We start from the raw sequence: 19,651 nt of genomic DNA on the forward strand, positions 1-19,651 counted from the left end.
TATTTTGTTTATCATGACTTTTTGCAGTAGTTGTGATTTTCTAAAATATTGCATTAATATTTGCCTTTTTTCCAGTTTTGTTGAAGTATGTCGTTTAGTCGCTAAGTCTTGTCCGACCTTTTGTGACCCCATGGACTATAGCCTGCCAGGCTTCTCTGTCTACAGGATTCTCCAGGCAAGGCTACTGGAGTGAGTTGCCATTTCCTTCTCTAGGTGATCTTCCAGACCCAGCAATCAAACCCATGTCTCCTGCACCGGCAGGCAGATTCTTTACCACTGAGTACCTGGGAAGCTCTTTTTGATGTATACTTGACAAATAAAATTGTGACATGATTAAAGTGTAAAACTGGAAAATTTGACATATCTGTACACTGTGAAAGGAGTCCCATTATTGGTTTAATATCAACATCCATCACCTAAAATTTTACCTTTTCTTTTTTTTGGTGAGAACTCTTAAGTTTCATTCTCTCAGCAAATTTCAGTTTTACAGCAGAGTGTTATTAACCATAGTCACCATGTTATGATCCTCTGCTAAGTCACTTCAGTCGTGTCCGACTCTGTGCGACCCAATAGACGGCAGCCCACAAGGTTCCCCTGTCCCTGGGATTCTCCAGGCAAGAACATTGGAGTGGGTTGCCATTTCCTTCTCCAATGCATGAAAGTGAAAAGTGAAAGTGAAGTCGCTCAGTCATGTCTGACTCTTAGCGACCCCATGGGCTGCAGCCTACCAGGCTCCTCTGTCCATGGGATTTTCCAGGCAAGAGTACTGGAGTGGGGTGCCATTGCCTATGATCCTCTAAACTTGCTGATAACTAAGTTTGTATCCTTTTACCAGCTTCTCCCCTTTCCCCACCCCAGCTCCTGGCAACCACGGTTTCACTCTCTGCTCCTAAGACCTTGACTTTTTTTCTCCTTCAGTTCAGTTCAGTCGCTCAGTCGTGTCCAACTCTCCGTGACCCCATGAATCACAGCACACCAGGCCTCCCTGTCCATCACCAACACCCGGAGTTCACTCAAACTCATGTCCACAGAGTAGGTGATGCCATCCAGCCATCTCATTCTCTTTCGGCCCCTTCTCTTCCCGCCCCCAACCTTTCCCAGCATCAGAGTCTTTTCCAGTGAATCAACTCATCGCATGAGGTGGCCAAAGTATTGGAGTTTCAGCTTTAGCATCAGTCCTTCCAATGAACACCCAAGATTAATCTCCTTTAGAATGGACTGGTTGGATCTCCTTGCAGTATAAGGGACTCTCAAGAGTCTTCTCCAACACCACAGTTCAAAAGCATCAATTCTTTGGCGATCAGCTTTCTTCACAGTCCAAGTCTCACATCCATACATGCAAACATGATCCCAGGCAGCATTTGTTCTGATTAACAAGTTTCTTGATGCCGTCTTAAATTCTGTGCCCAAGGCAGGTGAACACTTCACTCTCTTTGCCAGTGACTTGCTAATTACTCCAAGAGCACAAAAGGTTTTGTGATAGATCTCACAAGGAAGAACAGAGGACGTGGTGGCTTATGATGGTCACGCAGTAGGACTGGGCTTCAGTCTGTTGGTGATGGGTAGCATGACAGCATGCTTTCTCTTCCAACCAACACTGTTGAGACGGGTCTTACTGATGTGTGCATGGCTCCTGTTGTTTAGTCACTAAATCGTGTCTGACTCTTTGCCACCCCATGGGCTGCAGCACGCCAGGCTTCCCTGTCCTTCACTATCTCCCAGAGCTTGCCCAGATTCATGTCCATTGAATTCGTGATGCTTTCTAACCATTTCATCCTCAGCTGCCCCCCGTTTCCCCCTGCCCTCAATTTTTCCCAGCATCAGAGTCTTTTCCAATGAGTCCTGGCCCCTAGATGTAGCAAAAAGTGACTGCACACACTCTGAGCTCAAAATATAGGAAGAAGTGGCTCCAAAGCTGATTATTTACCAGAAAATTGGTGTGGCTTGTTCCACTAGTGAGGTTTCTAATATGAAAGGACTGTCCGTGAGCTTGCAACTTGGTTGAAAAGACCCACCAGCCAAATTGATGTGCTGAGTCAGACACCTCTCCTGTGTCACTTCAGGTCCCATCAGGTGGGCAGCCAGCGTGGGCTCTGCAGGCTTCAGGCAGGTTTAAGTGACTATATGTCACCTCCTGTCCATGCCGTGTGTCTCCATCTCGTTCCCAGGGATATCCTCCTTGTCCTTGGGCAGACACCATGTTGGAGTCATGGCCCAGACTAGAAGCACTGGGAATTAAGCTCCATGGTGCATGTCTTGGGCCAGTGAGAGATGGGAGCTGATGCATCTTGGGAGTCTGTCCTCAAACACAGTTCGAGCATCGCTGGAGGGCACAGTCTTGGGGTCTGGGTGCCCCTGGCAGTGTCTACCAGATGCCGTTTCCTTGCATGGCTGTCTGGGCCCCACTGCCTGTCCTCCCCACTCATTCCTGGAACCTCCCTCCCCAGTTAAATTGTAGCACAAACAGCTCTTGCCTTGCACTTTGCTTTCTGGGAAGCCAAGCTAAGACATGTTCCTTGTCATTTCCCCATAGCCCTTGGTGTCAAGGGACTGACAGGGAAAATCACTTTAAGAATCATACTTTTGAAAACCAGTCCTGCCTTTTTATGAATACTTAGTATTACGTTGGATTATAAGAAGGAACTATATACACTTATTCTTCATTTAGGCTCCTTTTAAAAAATTCATTTATTTTTAATTGGAGGATAATTGCACTATAATGTTGTGTTGGCTTCTGCCGTACATCAACATGAATCAGCCAGAGGCATGCATATGTCCCCTCCTCTTGAACCTCCCACCCCATCCCACCCCTCGATGTTGTCAAAGAGCATGGTGTTGAGCTCCCTGTGTCACATAGCAAATTCCCACTGGCTGTCTATTTTGCATATGGCGATGTGTATGTTTCAATGCTACTCTCTCAATTCGGCACACCCTCTCCTTCCCCCACTGTGTCCACAAGTCTGTTCTCTACTTAATTGGGGTTTATCAAACTCTGAAATGCTATCCTTGTATTAGTTAACATCACTGAGGAAGGAAACCTCCCTCCTAAGACTTGTGGGAGCTGCTGGGTGATTGTTTAAGGACTGAGGACCCAGAGAACACCTCTCCTGGCCATGGTTCTGCCTTGTTGGCTTGCATCCCCTTTCCTCATGGTTGCTCCACAGACTCCCCAGCATCCTCAAGCCTCCAGCTTGTGCTGCAGAAGAAGGAGGCTCCAATGCTGTCATATTAACATGTTGGGCTGCGTCCTTAGACAGGGCTCTTATACTTCCTGAGAAATTCTGCAGAGGCCATCGGTCTGTGTGTGTGCTCAGTTGTGTCTGACTCTCTGCGACCCCTGGACTGTAGCCCAGTAGACTCCTCTGTCAATGGGATTTTCCAGGTGAGAATCCTGGAGTGGGTTGCCATGCCCTCCTCCAGGCGATCTTCCCAATCCAGGAATCGAACCTGGGTCTCTTGCGTATCCCACATTGGCAGGAGAATTCTTTTCTACTAGGGCCATCAGGGAAGCCCACACTTCCTATTGGTGATAGAAGCAGGGTGTTGGATGGTGATGCATTTTCTCTTAAGCAATTTTTCTCTGTGGTGCTGTCTGCCCTCCGCATAGCAATCTCCCCACCTGCTGGTGTGTTGGGTGGAAGTGGGGTGGGCTCAGAAGAGTACTAGGGGATATGCAGGCTCAATGGTTCAAAGGTCAACTAAGGAGCCAGAGCCTCTGGGTTGGAGCTCAGGCTCTGCCACTTCCCAGCTGTGTGACCTTGAGCAAGTCCTCTGTGCCTGGGGATACAGTGTGTAGAGGGATGCTGATGAGGACCATGGTGCTATCTACCTGGTTAAGGATGTTGTCGTAATTCACTGAGCCCGTAATGCCCAGGACCACTTGGAGCTTGTCTGGCCTCGGCACCCCGAGCCCCAGCTTGACTCAGGCCCCCTCCAGAAACTTGGTTCAGGGGAATTTCAGCTCCTCCTCTAGTGATAAAACAATCACAAGTGATGACCCTGGAGACCCCGGAATAGGAACGAGAGTCCTCTTGCCTGCTCCCCTCACTGTTCTCAGCCTTGCCTTAAAAATGTTGCCAGGTCTGAAAGGATTCTGAAACAAGATGTTTTGGATGACTAGTTATTTTTTGTAGGGATCATTTTCTGATGCGAGGCACAAGCTCCTTATGACATCTATCAGCTTCATTTTGCCTCCATCAAATAAGACCTGACACAAAGCTCCCATCTTAGAAATTCTTAGAAAATGAATCCCGTTTCTTCCCCAGTGCACGTTTCCTTTTGGTTTTCTTCAGGTTTCTTAGACGTGATCTTTTGTGGAATGAAGTATTCAGGACATTTGAAACGTGTCAGTGTTTAAGGTATTTAAAGATAGTGGAACTGGATGTGCACCTATTTTGCACTTGTATGCCATTGAATTTGCTTTATTCAGCTAAGATAGTGGAACTGGATGTGCACCTATTTTGCACTTATATGCCATTGAATTTGCTTTATTCAGCTCTAAAACCCTGTCCTTTTATTCTGGAATTTGCCATGTCTTCTGAGTCTCCTATGAACTATGTGGGGAAGGATGGAGAGTTTAAACCTTGGAGCGGTTCAACCCTTAACTTGCTGCTGTGTCACTTTTGATCCTTCACAATGGTGATCAGATTTCCATCCTGTGCAGCAAATTTACCAGCTTTCTGTTTAAAAAAAAAAAAAAAGAAACTGAGTAAACACAGGCAGGAATAAAGTGGCCTTTTCACTTACAAATCGACTGTAGTTAAGAAATGTGTAATTTGGTTTAAATCAAGATGATGATGTGTTACAAGTTGGGTGCTTTAGGTAAAGATGCTATGATACAGGGAACCAAATGGAAGACATTTATTGAAGATCAATGGATGTTTGGCCAGTACTGCAACCTTCTTCTTCCATGGGAACACGGGCAGGTCTGAATTCTGAGAAAAGGTTTAAAATTAAATAAGAAGAAGGAACCCACATTTATTTAGGCTTTCCTTCCACTTCCTGCCAGAGAGAGGTGGTTTTTCTTTTTGGAATGAAGCAGAGGACTCTCCTGAGAAGGGCATTTGCACTTCTCATTGACTGAGATGGAGTCTGTGTGTACATGGGGTGTGTGTATGTGTGTGTGTGTGTGTATGTTTGTGTGTGGCCTGTGTGTGTGTGATTTGTAATAAATGGAAGGCTTGACTTTTCCTCTCTCTTGAGTTATCATCTACACCAGGTAGTATGTGTACACAGGATGGTTAAATTTGTTCACATAAGTCTCTATCTTTTATTCGCCATATTTATTTACACTAATCAGAACATGCAAGCATGATTTTCCCAGATGATCCAGCTTCTATTAATCAAGGGTTGGCCAAGGAGCTGGGAATTTCTCGTGACAACTTTGGACAATAATAGGAACTAATAATTTTTTTTTTTATATTGCTTTAGGCTGAAGTCTTGGACTCAAATATAAATTTTAAGTTCATTCTGATCCTTGATGGGAGTCACCTATATTGATTTTCTCCTTGGTCAGTGCCTTGCTTCTCTTTCCAGGATCCCATCAGAGAGTTACACAATGATGACAATTCCTGCAAGGTATTAACCTTGGCAGAAGTCCAGTCTCCAGCCTTGACTGCACCACCAATTAGCTTCGTGAACTTGGACAAATCAGCTCCCTACCTGGCCTCTTTTTCTGCACCTGAAAGCTAGAGACTTTACAATCATTTTATTTTTCTCTGCTTGAAGCATGTTTTCCGATGATGACCAGAAAACTGGACTGACAAAATACTTTTCTCCATGGACTAGAACAATTCTGAACAGCATGTTATTTAAAGGTAGTTGCTGGATAAGCTTTGAGGAAACATGCTTATATGCCTGCATATGCAATACATTGCACGTAGCTCCCCAGGCCACATGTCCAGAGAATCTTGCCCAAAGATTCAAGACTAACCATAAAACATTCCTTTTGGTCAACCTGGTAAATTGAAAACACACAAGATAGGCATAAACATGGACAGAAAAGTAACCTAACGATAGAAGAGATTCTGGTCATTGACATGAGACTTTTTAAAACTGATTACCATATATTTGAAGATGAGACATTGAACATAGCGATTGGAATAAAAATGTGGCAGTGTAATCATTGGTGAAAGTGATAGCTCTGATCTTGTCGCAGTTGGCACAAACTCTTTGCTGCTTCCCTCGTGTTTCTGTTGATGCTATGTTCCATCAACAGTCTCCTGTCTGCAACCCCTAGTGAACTGAATTCATAGAGCAGTGGATCTGGTCCAGGGAGGCAGTCTGTGACATTTCAAAACATCCTGTCTGGGACTGATCTTTTCTTGGTCTCACACACATCATGCCTTAACCATCTTGAGCTAAAGTGACATAGAACTTGATATCATGCAAGAAGTATTGGAAACAATGAAAGAGACAAAAATAATCCTGAAAGTGACTGATAACAATTTCTTTCTTTTTTAATGCCTTTAGCGACAAGGAGCTGGGACAACCAATGGAAAAGACAAGCCATCTGGTGAAAATGGTAAGACCCCATGAATAGTCTAACTACTTACTTATTTCCTGTCTGTAGCTTTGGGCACATGGCAGGTGTGGATCATAACTTTCAGCCAAATTGGCCATTATCTATGCCTGCACTTTGGTGTAGAGTGGATTTTAGCAATTCAAAGTGGGCACCATGGTCTGGTTTAAAAAAAAACAAAACTGAGCTAAATGCAGTGGATAAGATCAGTTTCTTTCCCAAAGAAGGACGCCCATTCTGGGCAACATAATTACGATGCAAATATAGTTCTCTGCTTTCTTCATTAGGGGTGGTGAGAATCACCCGAGTTGTTGTGAGGATAAAATGAGATCAAATGAGAGAAGTGCTTTGAAAACTGTGAAGTGCTCAACTTCACAGGAAAGGAGGTTTAAAACTCTCTTCGCTTTCCTTCGTACATAGAGCAGGGTGCTGGTTTGGGGAGGTCCTGGATCAGTGTCACTGCACTGATTCACAGAAGATAAAAGTAATAGCAGAGACCAGCGCATTTACCTTCTCCAGTCCAGTCTCCACCTCAGCCTTAAATTGTAGGAAGGATCATTAAATTTTATTGTTGAAACAGACTGGCAGTGGAGGAGCTGGGATGTGACTGGGAAACGGAAGAGCATGGGCTCTGAAGGCGACAGAGCTGGGAAGAAGCCCAGCTCCCCACCTTTAGTGGTTGTAATGGAGGATGACTGGTCACCAGAATAAGAACCCAGAAAGCGCCCAGGGGTTGGGGTTGTGGTCCTGGTGAGGCTGAGTTCTGGATGTTCCTGTATGTGTGCTCAGACACTCAGTTGTGCCTGACTCTTTGTGACCCCATGGACTATATAGCCCACCAGGCTCCTCTGTCCATGGGATTCTCCAGGTAAGAATACTGGAGTGAGTTGCCATTCCCTTCTCCAGGGGATCTTCTCCGACTCTAGATGTTCCAACTTCTTGTTTATTACAAAATGAACTCACCTTTCATGGAAAACTACTCCTTGCTTCCTGCTGGATGGAATTTAAGCTGATGCTGCTCATCCAATTGTAGATAATATCAATCTCAGATCCTGGCTGTAAAAATTCCTTCAGTTCAGTTCAGTTCAGTCGCTAAGTCGTGTCTGACTCTTTGCGACCCCATGAATCACAGCATGCCAGGCCTCCCTGTCCATCACCAACTCCCGGAGCTCACTCAAGTTCATGTCCATAGAGTCAGTGATGCCATCCAGCCATCTCATTCTCTGTCGTCCCGTTCTCCTCCCACCCCCAATTTTCCACACATCAGAGTCTTTTCCAGTGAGTCAACTCGTTGCATGAAGTGGCCAAAGTATTGGAGCTTCAGCTTTAGCATCAGTCCCTCCAATGAACACCCAGGATTGATCTCCTTTAGGATGGACTGGTTGGATCGCCTTGCAGTCCAAGGCACTCTCAAGAGTCTTCTCCAGCACCACAGTTCAAAAGCATAAATTCTTCGGCAATCAGCTTTCTTAACAGTCCAACTCTCACACTCATACATGACCACTGGAAAAACCATAGCCTTGACTAGATGGACCTTTGTTGGCAAAGTAATGTCTCTGCTTTTTAATATACTATCTAGGTTGTCATAACTTTCCTTCCAAGGAGAAAGAGTCTTTTAATTTCATGGCTGCAATCAGCATCTGCAGTGATTTTGGAGCCCAAAAAGATAAAGTCTGACACTGTTTCCACTGTTTTTCCATCTATTTCCCATGAAGTGATGGGACCAGATGCCATGATCTTTGTTTTCTGAATGTTGAGCTTCAAGCCAACCTTTTCACTCTCCTCTTTCACTTTCATCAAGAGGCTTTTTAGTTCCTCTTCACTCTCTGCCATAAGGGTGGTGTCATCTGCATATTTTAGATTATTGATATTTCTCCCAGCAATCTTGATTCCAGCTTGTGCTTCTTCCAGCCCAGTGTTCCTCATGATGTACTCTGCATATAAGTTAAATAAGCAAGGTGACAATATACAACCTTGACGTACACCTTTTCCTATTTGGAACCAGTCTGTTGTTCCATGTCCAGTTCTAACTGTTGCTTCCTGACCTGCATACAGGTTTCTCAAGAGGCAGGTCAAGTGGTCTGGTATTCCCATCTCTTTCAGAATTTTCCACAGTTTATTGTGAAAACCACTTATTTCGAATCTGATTGGGGCCTGAGCAAGTCTAAAGTTCTAGAATGCTTCTTGGTGGGTCACTCATCTGTGGCTGCTGACTCACTCACCTGTTTTGGGCCTTTGTCCTGGAGAGGGACTGTGTGGTGGTAACCCCTGGGGTGAAAAGTTCATTGTATTAATAAAAAGAGGGACTGGTACCCAAGAATGTCTTGATCAGACCAGGGGGCTTGGAAAGGGTGGGGGAGAAAATGGGCTCTTTTGCAAGCCTTTCCTGATGACCATGGCTTTCCCCAGTTTCTCTGTGTGGGTGGGGGTTCGTAGGTTTATTAGCAAGGAGTTCAGAAAGCAGAGAGGAGCGAAATGAGAGCTGCTCAAGCAGAGAAGGATGGACTGTCACACAGGAGTTTCCTGATTCTCTGGGTTCATAGATTCATGTCCATCTTGTCAACGGAGTTAACATCCACGGAACCTGCCAACCTTGGTATCATGGGATTTAGGGTCAAAAGTCTTCTCAGAAATGCCCTCATGAAGCAGTTTTCAACCTTTTGGCTCTCATAACTTCTTTCCATTCTTAAAAATTTTCAAAGACCCTAAAGAACTTTTGATTTGTTGGCTATATATACTGATGTTTCTCATATTAGAAATTAAAATGGAGAAATTGTTAAAGGGTTTACTTGCTTGTTCATTAAAAATAGAGTGACAAACCTAAAATATGTTAACATAGATAACATTTTAAAAATAAAAAGTAATAATATTTTCAAAGACAGAAAAAAAATACTTTTGCAAGACAGTGGAAGAGTTCTGTATTTTTGCAAATAGCTGTAATGTCTGGCTGCCTAGAAGATAGCTGCTTCTACACTCAGTCTGTTGTAATACCGTGTGTTGTGTAGCCTCTAGAAAATTCCACTGTGTACCTATGAGAGGACAGGATTTTAAAAAGCAAATAATACCTTGTTGTTGTTGTTTGGTGGTACTAGTGGTAAAGAATCTGCCTACCAGTGCTGGAGACATAAGAGACATGGGTTCGATCCCTGGGTTGGGAAGATTCCCTGGAGAAGGAAATAGCAACCCTCTCCAGCATTCCTGCCTGGAGAATCCTATGGACAGACAAGCCTGGTGGGCTACAGTCCACAGGGTGGCAAAGAGTCGGACCCAACCGAAGCAACTTTGCATGCACATACGTTGCTGTTGTTCAGTCCCTCAGTCGTGTCTGAATCTTTGTGACCCCACGGATGCAGCATGCCAACCTTCCCTGTCCTGTACTATCGCTTGGAGTTTGTTCAAATTCATGTTCATTGAGGCAGTGATGCTATTTTACCATCTCATCCTCTGCTGCCCTCCTCTTTTACCTTCAATCTTTCCCAGCATCACGGTCTTTTCCAACGAGTCAGCTGTTCATATCAGGTGGCCAAAGGATTGGAGCTTCAGCATCAGTCTTTCCGATGAATAAAGGGTTGATTTCCTTTACGATTGACTGGTCTGATCTCCTTTCTGTCCAAGGGGCTCTCAAGAGTTTTCTCTTGAGAAATTTGAAAGCATCAGATAATATAGTACCTTAGTACCGTAAAAATGATTTTGATTTTGTGGGCTCCCTGAAAGGAAGGAAGTCCTCTCAGGGTAACCAGTCCGCTCTTTGAGAACTGCTGCTTTAGGTAACTCACGGCTCTTGTGGGAGGAGCCTGGAGTCTGGGATCTGGCAGAGCGGAGGTCAAGGCAGGTCTAGGTCCCTTGTGCTCAACAGCTCTGCAGCCTGGCTTTCCCTTGCCATCCACAGGTCCTTCAGAGCAAGTCTGTGTGCTCAGTGCTTTGCACCAGAGGGGATTATCAGCTGTTACAGAAGACACTGCTTTCTGGTATTATAAAGCATGAAATTCATTTCCAATAAAAATTGACTCACTCTAGTGAAAAATGCATATGTCTTTTCTGGAAGTGTAAAAGTAAACAGAAAGGAAAAATTCAAGATGCTACAAATAAAGCATTTCTTTGTATAATTCTAGATATTAGAAGCTATTCATTTGATAAAGACTATTTGATAGTTAAAGATTATTTGATAGTTAAAGACTCATGGCTCTGTATGCATTCAAATTGTTATTAACATGTTCTATCTTTTTTTTTTTTTTCTTGTTTTAATTTTATTTATTTATTTATTTTTTTGCATTACAATAGTTTAATATGAACAATCAGAACTAATTAACAGTATAACAATATTTTACAACTGAAATAATTAAACTATAAAATTACTACATAAAACAGGTCTGATCTAGCTTATTTACTTTCTATAATCTCTTCAGTGCTGCAAAACCATTTATTTCTTTCATGTTCTATCTTAATTTCAGATATAACTACTCATGTGTGATATATATACGTGGTATTCATTAAAATATTAAATTTAGGGTAAAGTTTTCTAGAAGTGGTCTAAATGTTTTCCTAAAAATCTAAGCTGCCTAATTCCTTATTCTTAAATATGCAGTATGGGAAGATCATCTTGGAATTTCTGTTTTAACCTAATATAGCATCCCAATGAAATTTAATTCATTTTATTCTGTCATCATGGGTATCTCAAGAGATCTTTTATCTTAATATATATTTCCTATCAATACAAATGAAGTTGTCTACATGTTTTGAAGAAACAGGGACCCACAAGAGTAGAAATACAAAGCACAGACTGTCCAAATGTTATGAGATTGGAACAGGAGTCAATTAATTGTAAAATGAGCATCCTAAAATGTCATTAGTTGACTACAATTTGAATCTTATAAATTTACTTGAGTTCTCCATTTAGCACAAAGCAATGAAGACTATAGGGGGTTTCCTGGTATCTCAGTCGATAAAGAATCTGCCTGCAATACAGGAGACTGCCTGCAATGCAGGAGACATGGGTTCGATCCTCAGGTTGGGAAGATCCCTTGGAGAAGGAAATGGCAACTCACTTCAGGATTCTGGCCTGGAAAATCCCTTGGACAGAGGAGCCTGGCAGGCCACAGTCTATGGTGTCATAAGACTTGGACATGACTTAGCAACTAAACCACCACCACCAATGAAGACTATAGCACTATGGGCTTCCCAGGTGGTGCTAATGGTAAAGAATCTGCCTGCCAATGTGGAAGACATAAGGGACGTGAGTTTTATCCCTGGATTGAGGAGGTCTCTGGGAGCAGGAAATGGCACCCCACTCCAGTATTCTTGCCTGGAAAATTCCATGGGCAGAGGATCCTGGAGGGCTGCAGTCCATGGGATGGAAAGAACTGGACCCGATTGAACAGCTGAGCCCAAGCATACACATAATGAAGGCTACGGGAGTGAATTCTGGGTGCCTTGAAATTCTAATCTGGATTACAGAAGACACAAGTCAGATGCATTAAACTCCAGTGGGATCTAAATTCTTGAGCTCTTCTGAAATACTGTTAAATATTATCTCAAAGGGTCATTGGCTAGGAATCTGGATTCTTCTAAGATTTATTTTTGTGTCGTTGTTGCCGTGGTCTTTATTGATGTGAAATTTAACATATATCCACCCTATATTATACAGAACAACCTTGAACTTGTCCTTATTCTCCAGTACACCAACCTCTGGATACACAACCCAGATGGTCCTCATCTTACCTGCAGTGTGAAGACAATTTTTTCCCCCCAGAAATACTAGAGTTGTATTATTTTTTAATTAAAAAATTAATTCATTAGTATCTTGATAATTCAGAGATTTTCATTCCTATCTGAACAAAGTGCCTTTGTGCTTGAGTAGTTTTGGCCAAGAACTTCATTTGTTTTGCACATAGGACTTCCCTTTGTGCGTGTATTAGTTGCTCAGTCATGTCCGACACTTTGTGACCCCATGGATTATAGCCTGCTGGTCTCCATTGTCCGTGGGATTTTCCAGGCAAAAATACTGGAGTGGGTAGCCATTTCTTTCTCCAGGGGATCTTCCTGATCCAGGGGTCGAACGTGGGTCTCCTGCATTGCAGGCAAATCCTTTACTGTCTGAGCCACCAGGGAAGCCCAACTCTCCACTTCAGTGAAACGCCACTTCAGAGCTCCAGTTACAATTCATCTGCTACATTCAACTCAAACATGACACAGTCATCTGAATCAAATTATTCACCACTAGTCACCAGGTTGTTGTTGTCCAGTCACTTAGTTGTGTCTGATTCTTTGTGACCCCGTGAACTGCGGTACCCCAGGCTTCCCTGTCCTCTGCTATCTCCCAGAGTTTGCTCAAAATCATGTTCATTGAGTTGGTGATGCCATTCAATCATCTCATCCTCTGCCACCCCCTTCTCCTTTTACATTCAGTCTTTCCCAGCATCAGGGTCTTTTCCAGTGAGTTGAGTGTTTGCATCAGGTGGCCAAAGTATTCGAGCTTCAGCTTCAGGATCAGCATCAGTCCTTCCAATGAATATTCAGGGTTGGACACAACCAAAACGTTTCATTTTGTTAAAATAATAATTTGGCTGTGTCTCTTGATTTATATCTTGATGTTCATTGTTCAGAGAGACTGTAAGAGTTAACTTTCTTTATTGACGAACAAAAGTGGGAAAATACTGGAAGGAGAGTGGCTGCTGGGTGACTTCCAATCTGAAGGAAAGATTTATGAGTAATAAACTTCTGATGGAGCTTACTTTTAGTGCTTGGAGGCTTACCCAAGCTAGATTGAATTTCTAAAACTGGAATGGATTTCTTTTGACTTAGTGAGCTGTGATATATTTGTTTCCAAAAGTCTGCATTTAGGTGAAAGGCATATGGACATACATGAATTTGATAAGAGAATCCCCCCACCCAGTCTTGGCTGTAGGTAAATACCCAGAAGGAAGGTATTTTTCTGAAATACCTGTGGGGCTTACCCCAGTTGTCGTCTCTTTGAGATGTGAGTTGTTGTGTTGTGTGCATGCTCAGTCATGTCTGACTCTTTGTGAGACCACAGACTGTAGCCCACCAGGCTCCTCTGTCCATGGGATTCTCCAGGCAAGAATACTGGAGTGGGTTGCCATTTCCTTCTCCGGGGGATCTTCCTGAACCTGGGATCGAACTCATGTTTCCTGCATCAGCAGGCAGATTCTTCAGCATCTCAGCAAAAATACAGCACCGTACTTGGGTAGGTGCTTCTTCTTTGGAAAAGAGGTCATGGCTTGAGAAGTTTCTAGTAGGTGTGGGATGGTACTGGGAGCATACAAGATTTAGTTTGCTTTGATGTGATTATAGTTACTAACAATGAATAAGGTCAAAGATGGGTACTCTCCTCTCCTTGTTTTGAATGAAGTTAAAAATCACATTTAAGTTTATCTCACCTTTGATTTTGAGGGAACAGAGACACACACGCTGAAATTTTATTTTTCTGCTATCAAGTATGTGGAGAGAGAAACTGATTGAGAAGGACCTGCATTCATAGACATAGAGACAGATACAGTAGCATTAATTTGAGCCTGATTTTTCAAGTAAGAACTAAAACTCAAATATTTATTCCAAAAACACCTTCCTTGCTGCCCACATCCACCCCCTTGGCTCCAGGGCACTCAACAGATACCCCATTTTTTCTTTTGGTATCCTCTTGACCTTTCCATGACCACAAATCAACATGGGCAAATTTTGCCTGGGCTACATTTCCTCTGTCTCCTTTCCTTGGTTTGTGGAAGTATGTGGGGCAAGGTCTTGTACACTGGATGGATGATCAGTCCGGAGTAGGGAGAGACAGCTTTGGGACTGGGAACAAAAAGGAGCTGACTGAACGCTCACTACCATGCTTAAGAGAGGTCAGTTCCGGCAGGAGATGCAACAGGGCTGGTCTGATTCCTTGGTCTGGGGAGGCTGGGCTGGAAGGCAAAGGAAGAAATGCAATTTCCAGAAAGGCGACGGAGGGATCATGCCTTGTTACTGCCTGTGGCGGAGATGTGACTCGGTTCTGCTTCAAATACGGGACGTGATAGTGCCCGAGGCTGGGTGGAGGGTTTTGGACGTTTCAGTAGGCTGCTGTGTGCGGGGATCTGGAAGCCAGGGCACTATGCAGTTCTCCTCTACTCGGAGGATGTAATACGTCAATTCTGCATGAATCTCAATATGAGTTTAGGTGGAAGCTCAGCGTGCAGAGCCTCTAAGCCCTTTGAAACAGGGAAAATGGTAACTTGGAATGCTGAGATGCCATGGGTCTCAGAGATGTGCTGGTTAAACTGCATCTGGCTATGGGAAAAACATGTCTCTAAATAATCAGTCACTGAAGTGTGCAATGATTCCCAGAACAGAAAGTTCTAAATCTGTTTCCTGTTAGAGCAGTAAAACCTGCAGGAAGCCCTGAATTCACCTGGACTGATGCATCGTGCATGCTGCCCTGAACGCCACAGAGCTCTCAGGGTGAAACATCAAATCACTCTGGTCTCCATCAGGGGTCACTTGGCCCTTTCCTCCTTCTTTTTCTATATTTGAAGTAACCAGAAAAAAATTCAAAACAAGAATGGATGAAATACTGTACTAACATGGCTCTCAAATACTATTAACAGGACATGCCCTTTGTGTTGTGACTTCGGAATGCTCTGAAGCTTCTGTATTCCAGAGGAAAGCTATGGATGGATACACAAGGTTGCTTTTGATATTGATCCAGATGGGGAAAGAATGAAATTGGAATTGCTTAGAAGGCCAGGCCTTTAAACCATCAGGGTATCCACACAGACCTGGTCAATTGGTAATATTGTTCAACAAGTGAATCGATTCTTTGCAAAGCTTATTTTAGGGATTAGGGCTGACAGGGAATTTATTACTGCCAATTTCAACTGAGTGACTGATTGATTGATATCCACCCCCCCACCCCCGCTTCAGGTTGAGCCTTATAATAACTTCAGTGTGCTAGTAAATACTGTGGATAAACACGATGCTTCTAATCGTCTTTGGAGTAAATGTGCTTGAAGCATTGTTAACAGATGTGGAGCTTTTTACCTGCTATTGATTCTAGGTCTCTACGTCTGTGGGTGTTTGCATAGCCTAAAATGCTCTCGCGTACAACCGATTCCATGGCAGACTTGGGAGGGGAGTTGGGGAGGCTATGTCAGCCCAAGTTCCTTGGGGAGTCAGGAGACAGGCCCCAAGGTTGCATAAATCACAGGAAAGATGGCGGGTCATCTGGCCTGAAGTCCAAACATACCAGCTTGTCCCCATGTTCACGATGTCCTGAGTTCTGTCTTGACCAGGGGTCTGGGGTGTAAATGGGCAACTAGGTTGGGCTGTGGTCTGAGTCTGTAGCACTGAAAGAGGTTAATAGACTTACATCTTGGCCAAGCTGGGAACCATGGTGTCAACAGTAGTATCATCTCATTAATTTAGTTAACTAGCTTCTGGCACGTATGTGGTCACAGACTATTATAGGGACAGCCCGTTAATTTTCAAAAGTAAAACATTGAAGCAATATTCTAATTTGTGGCCTTATCTGTATTTCCTTCCTCCTTCCCTCCTTGCTTTTTTTCTTTTTTTTTTTTTTGAGATTAAATTTTAGATAGCATTAGACCAACCGAAGATAGAGTTTTTGTATCGTACGGAGAAATCCCATGTGTTTTAGTGAAAAAAAAAATGAATTTATAAATTATGCTGAAAGAATTCCCACTGAAGATCTTTTGAAGCCTATGAATTATGAGCTTGTACCAGGAGAGTGATGATCTGTCTATCCTTTGCCCTCCTCAGGAGACAGGAATGTTTCTTATTCTGCTTGTCAATTATTTGTGTGGACATAATACTTCTCAGGTACTTGAATATGTTTTGCTTTTTTAAGCAGCAGGTGATACATTCATAATTTTATGTATAAAATTAATTTGCACAACAAGCAGCTTTTCAGAAGAGAGAATCCACTACAACTGCAGCCTGAGCTCTATGATAAGATGTTGAACTTTGTAGGGTTCCTGTCAGGGGGGTCATCTGTGATTACCAAGGCATTAGAGAAGCTCACAGCTCATGTTCCTTCTTGGGAGTCAGTGTGTTCAGGCAAGAGAGTGGACTGAGTTGCCTTCAGGCACTGGGCTTCCTCTTGGGCGGGACCTGCTCTCCTGTCCGAGCTGTGCAGAACAAGGAAGTCTCCTGTCCCTGTGATGGGCTGCAGGCATCCTCAGAGCAACCACAGACTCACCCAGACCCACAGGCAGACATCTCCCTGGTCTCACCTGAAAGCTCTCATTAGCGATCCTAGAACGTGGCTTTGGGGAGAGCCCCAGAGGGTTGTTGTGAGTTTCTGTAAAATCCACACAACGCAATTGATTTCTTCCAACGTTCTTAATCAGTAATGGGTTGGCATTTCAAATCAATAATAATTAACTGCCAAGATTTGGCTCAATTTACACAATTCAGCCAGGAAACAGTGCTATTTCACTCCAAGTACAATTTTTATTCTTTCCTAAGTGGGTCCCTCATACTCAGGAAGTGACCACTTTTTATTCACTCTGACAAGCAGAGAACAAATTATCTCTGAATCCTCTTTAAATTTTTTTTAATTGAAGTAAAACTAGTGTACAATGTTACATAAGTTACAGGTGTACAAAATAGCAATTCACATTTTAAAGGTTATACTCCATTTCTAGTTATTATAAAATATTGCCTGTATTCCCTGTGCTGTAAAGTATATTCTGTAACTTATTTATACCTAATAGTTTGTACCTGCCCATCCCCTACCCCATGTTGCCCCTCCCCCTTCCCTCACCCCCCACCAGTAGCCACTAGTTTGTTCTCTGTATTTGTGAGTCTGCTTCTTTTTTGTCACATGTACTAGCTTGTTGTATTTTTTAGATTCTGCATATAAGAGATATTATACAGTATTTGTGTTTCTCTTTCTGACTTAATTTCACTTATCATAATGCCTTCCATGTCCATCTATGTGTGCATGTCCATCTATGTGTGCTCAGTTGTGTCTGACTCTTTGCAACCCCATGGACTGTAGCCCACCAGGTTCCTCTGCCCATGGAATTTTCCAGTCAAGAATACTGGAGTGAGTTGCCATTTCCTTCTCCAGGGGATCTTCCCTACCCAGGGTTTGAACCTGAATCTCCTGCATCTCCTGCATTGGTGGGTAGACTCTTTACCACTGCACCGCCTGGGAAGCCCTCCCAGTCCACCCACGTTTCTGCAAATGGCAAAATTTCATTCCTTTATATGACTGAGTAGTATCTGTGTGTGTGTGTATCTCACATCTTCTTTATCCTGAATCCTTTTTTTAAGAGTGACTTCAGAATGTGATAGTGGATTTTGTTGGCCCTCTGCTAAAACCTCGTCTAGCAAACAGGCTGCAACAGTGTGGTTTTGCCTCATTGAGGGCAGGTGCCTTCCACTTTAGAGGCAGACAGGGGAGCAGAGGCGGTGGGTCACCACACAGCTGAGTTTGTCTCAAGCTTGGCACAGCGTCACCCAGCCCAGGCTCTGGAAGACAAGCCCTGACAAGCTCAGCCTTGGCTGTTCTTCAGTTGCTGCCTCCAGACCTCACTTGCTCTCTACCAAGGACCAAGGACAGGGCCAGCTGTATCAATTGTAGGGTCCAGGGAAAAATTGAGGACCCGGGCTCCTTGGATTTGCCTGGTGGTGCAGCGGATAGGAATTCGACTGCCAATGCAGGGGCACGGGTTTGGTCCCTGGTTCGGGAAGGTTCCATGTGCCTCAGAGCAACTAAGCCTGTGAGCCTCCCCTACTGAGCTTGTGCTCTAGAGCCCTGGAGCCACAGTTACTGAAGTCTGTGTGCCTAGAGCCCGTGCTCTGCAATAAGAGAGGCCATCACAATGAGAAGGCCTCTCTGGTTGCACCACAACTAGAGAAAGCCCACGTGTAGGTCACAGAGTCGGACACGACTGAAGTGACTTAGCAGCAGCAGCAGCAACGAAAACCCAGCACAGCCAAAAAAGAAAGAAAGAAAGAAAACCTGGGTTCCTTTTTCAAATTTACTAAGCAGATCATTCAGTCAAGCCTGGTCAGTTCCTAGGGGCCCTGCACATTTTGCCTGCCATGTAACTGGCCTGAGTGGTACCACATACAAACTCCTATTTAAAAACAGTGCAATATTAACTTCCCCGACAGTCCAGTGGTTAAGATTCTGCACTTTCACTTCAGGGCTCATGGGTCAGGGAACTAAGATCCCACGTGCCATGCAGTGCATCCCCCGCTCCAAGAAAGCCAATTTATTATGTATTATTCATTTCATAATATCAATACATTTTACCCCCGGCACTTTCTAAGCTGCTACCTTGGTTTAAGCAAGCAGATAGATCATTGGGAACTTTTTAGGTATGAAAATTTACATCTAAGAACTTTTCCAAGTCAAGGGGTAAAATCTCCCTGTCTAAAGTTTTCTTTAGTTTTTAATGGCCTTGGCACATATTCCTGGATCACTTTGTGTGTTGGTTGTGATTTTGTGTGATTCCTGGTTTGGGGTCAGACTTGAAGAGGATGAAAGATTGCTGCAGACTCTCTGGCCTGTGGAGGAAGAGTTCTAAGTCCCTTCTCTTGCTTCAGGGCAGCTGAGGCTCCTCAGGCCAACAGCATGCAGCAGCATGTGTTTCCTGGCTTGGACCTTAGGAAACCGGAAGCTTCTGCTTTTTCCCTCTGGGAATGTTTGCTGTGGAAGAAGCCAGTTACCACTTAAGAAGTTCCAACAGATGGGAAGGAAATCTAAAAAAGAAGGGATGAACGTACATGTATAGCTGATGCTCTTGTCTGAAAGGAAGAAACGTCACTTTGCCGACAAAGGTCTATATAGTCGAAGCTATGGTTTTTCCAGTAGTCATGTACTGATGTGAGAGTTGAACAGGTTGAGAGCCAAAGAATGGATGCTTTTGAACTGTGGTGGTGTTGGAGAAGACTGTTGAGAGTCCCTTGGACTGCAAGGAGATCAAACCAGTCCATCCTAAAGGAAATCAAACCCGAATATTCATTGGAGGACTGATACTGAAGCTGAAGCTCCAACTCTTTGGCCACCTGATATGAAGAACTGACTCATTGGAAAAGACCCTGATGCTGGGAAAGATTGAGGGCAGGCAGAGAAGGGGGCGGCAGAGAATGAGATGGTTGGAT

The 19,651-nt window shown here is 43.7% G+C and overlaps 1 protein-coding gene across 2 annotated transcripts in view; it reads left to right on the plus strand.

Annotated features, from left to right (window-relative positions):
• PCP4 (Purkinje cell protein 4) overlaps nucleotides 1-19,651 on the plus strand; it is a 70,449-nt gene that overhangs the window by 25,976 nt on the left and 24,822 nt on the right. The window contains exons 2-3 of one of the 2 annotated variants that reach the window (XM_088840784.1): nucleotides 6,472-6,523; nucleotides 10,410-10,488. In XM_088840784.1, the coding sequence (XP_088696910.1) occupies nucleotides 6,494-6,523; nucleotides 10,410-10,488 (109 nt within the window). In that variant the 5' untranslated portion in view covers nucleotides 6,472-6,493. The remainder of the gene's footprint in view (nucleotides 1-6,471; nucleotides 6,524-10,409; nucleotides 10,489-19,651) is intronic. The other variant, XM_088840787.1, reaches the window with a different exon arrangement.

Source organism: Moschus berezovskii, chromosome 1, assembly GCF_049115385.1.
Source record: "Moschus berezovskii isolate FMDL1 chromosome 1, NW_MosBer_1.0, whole genome shotgun sequence".
NCBI lineage: Eukaryota > Metazoa > Chordata > Mammalia > Artiodactyla > Moschidae > Moschus > Moschus berezovskii.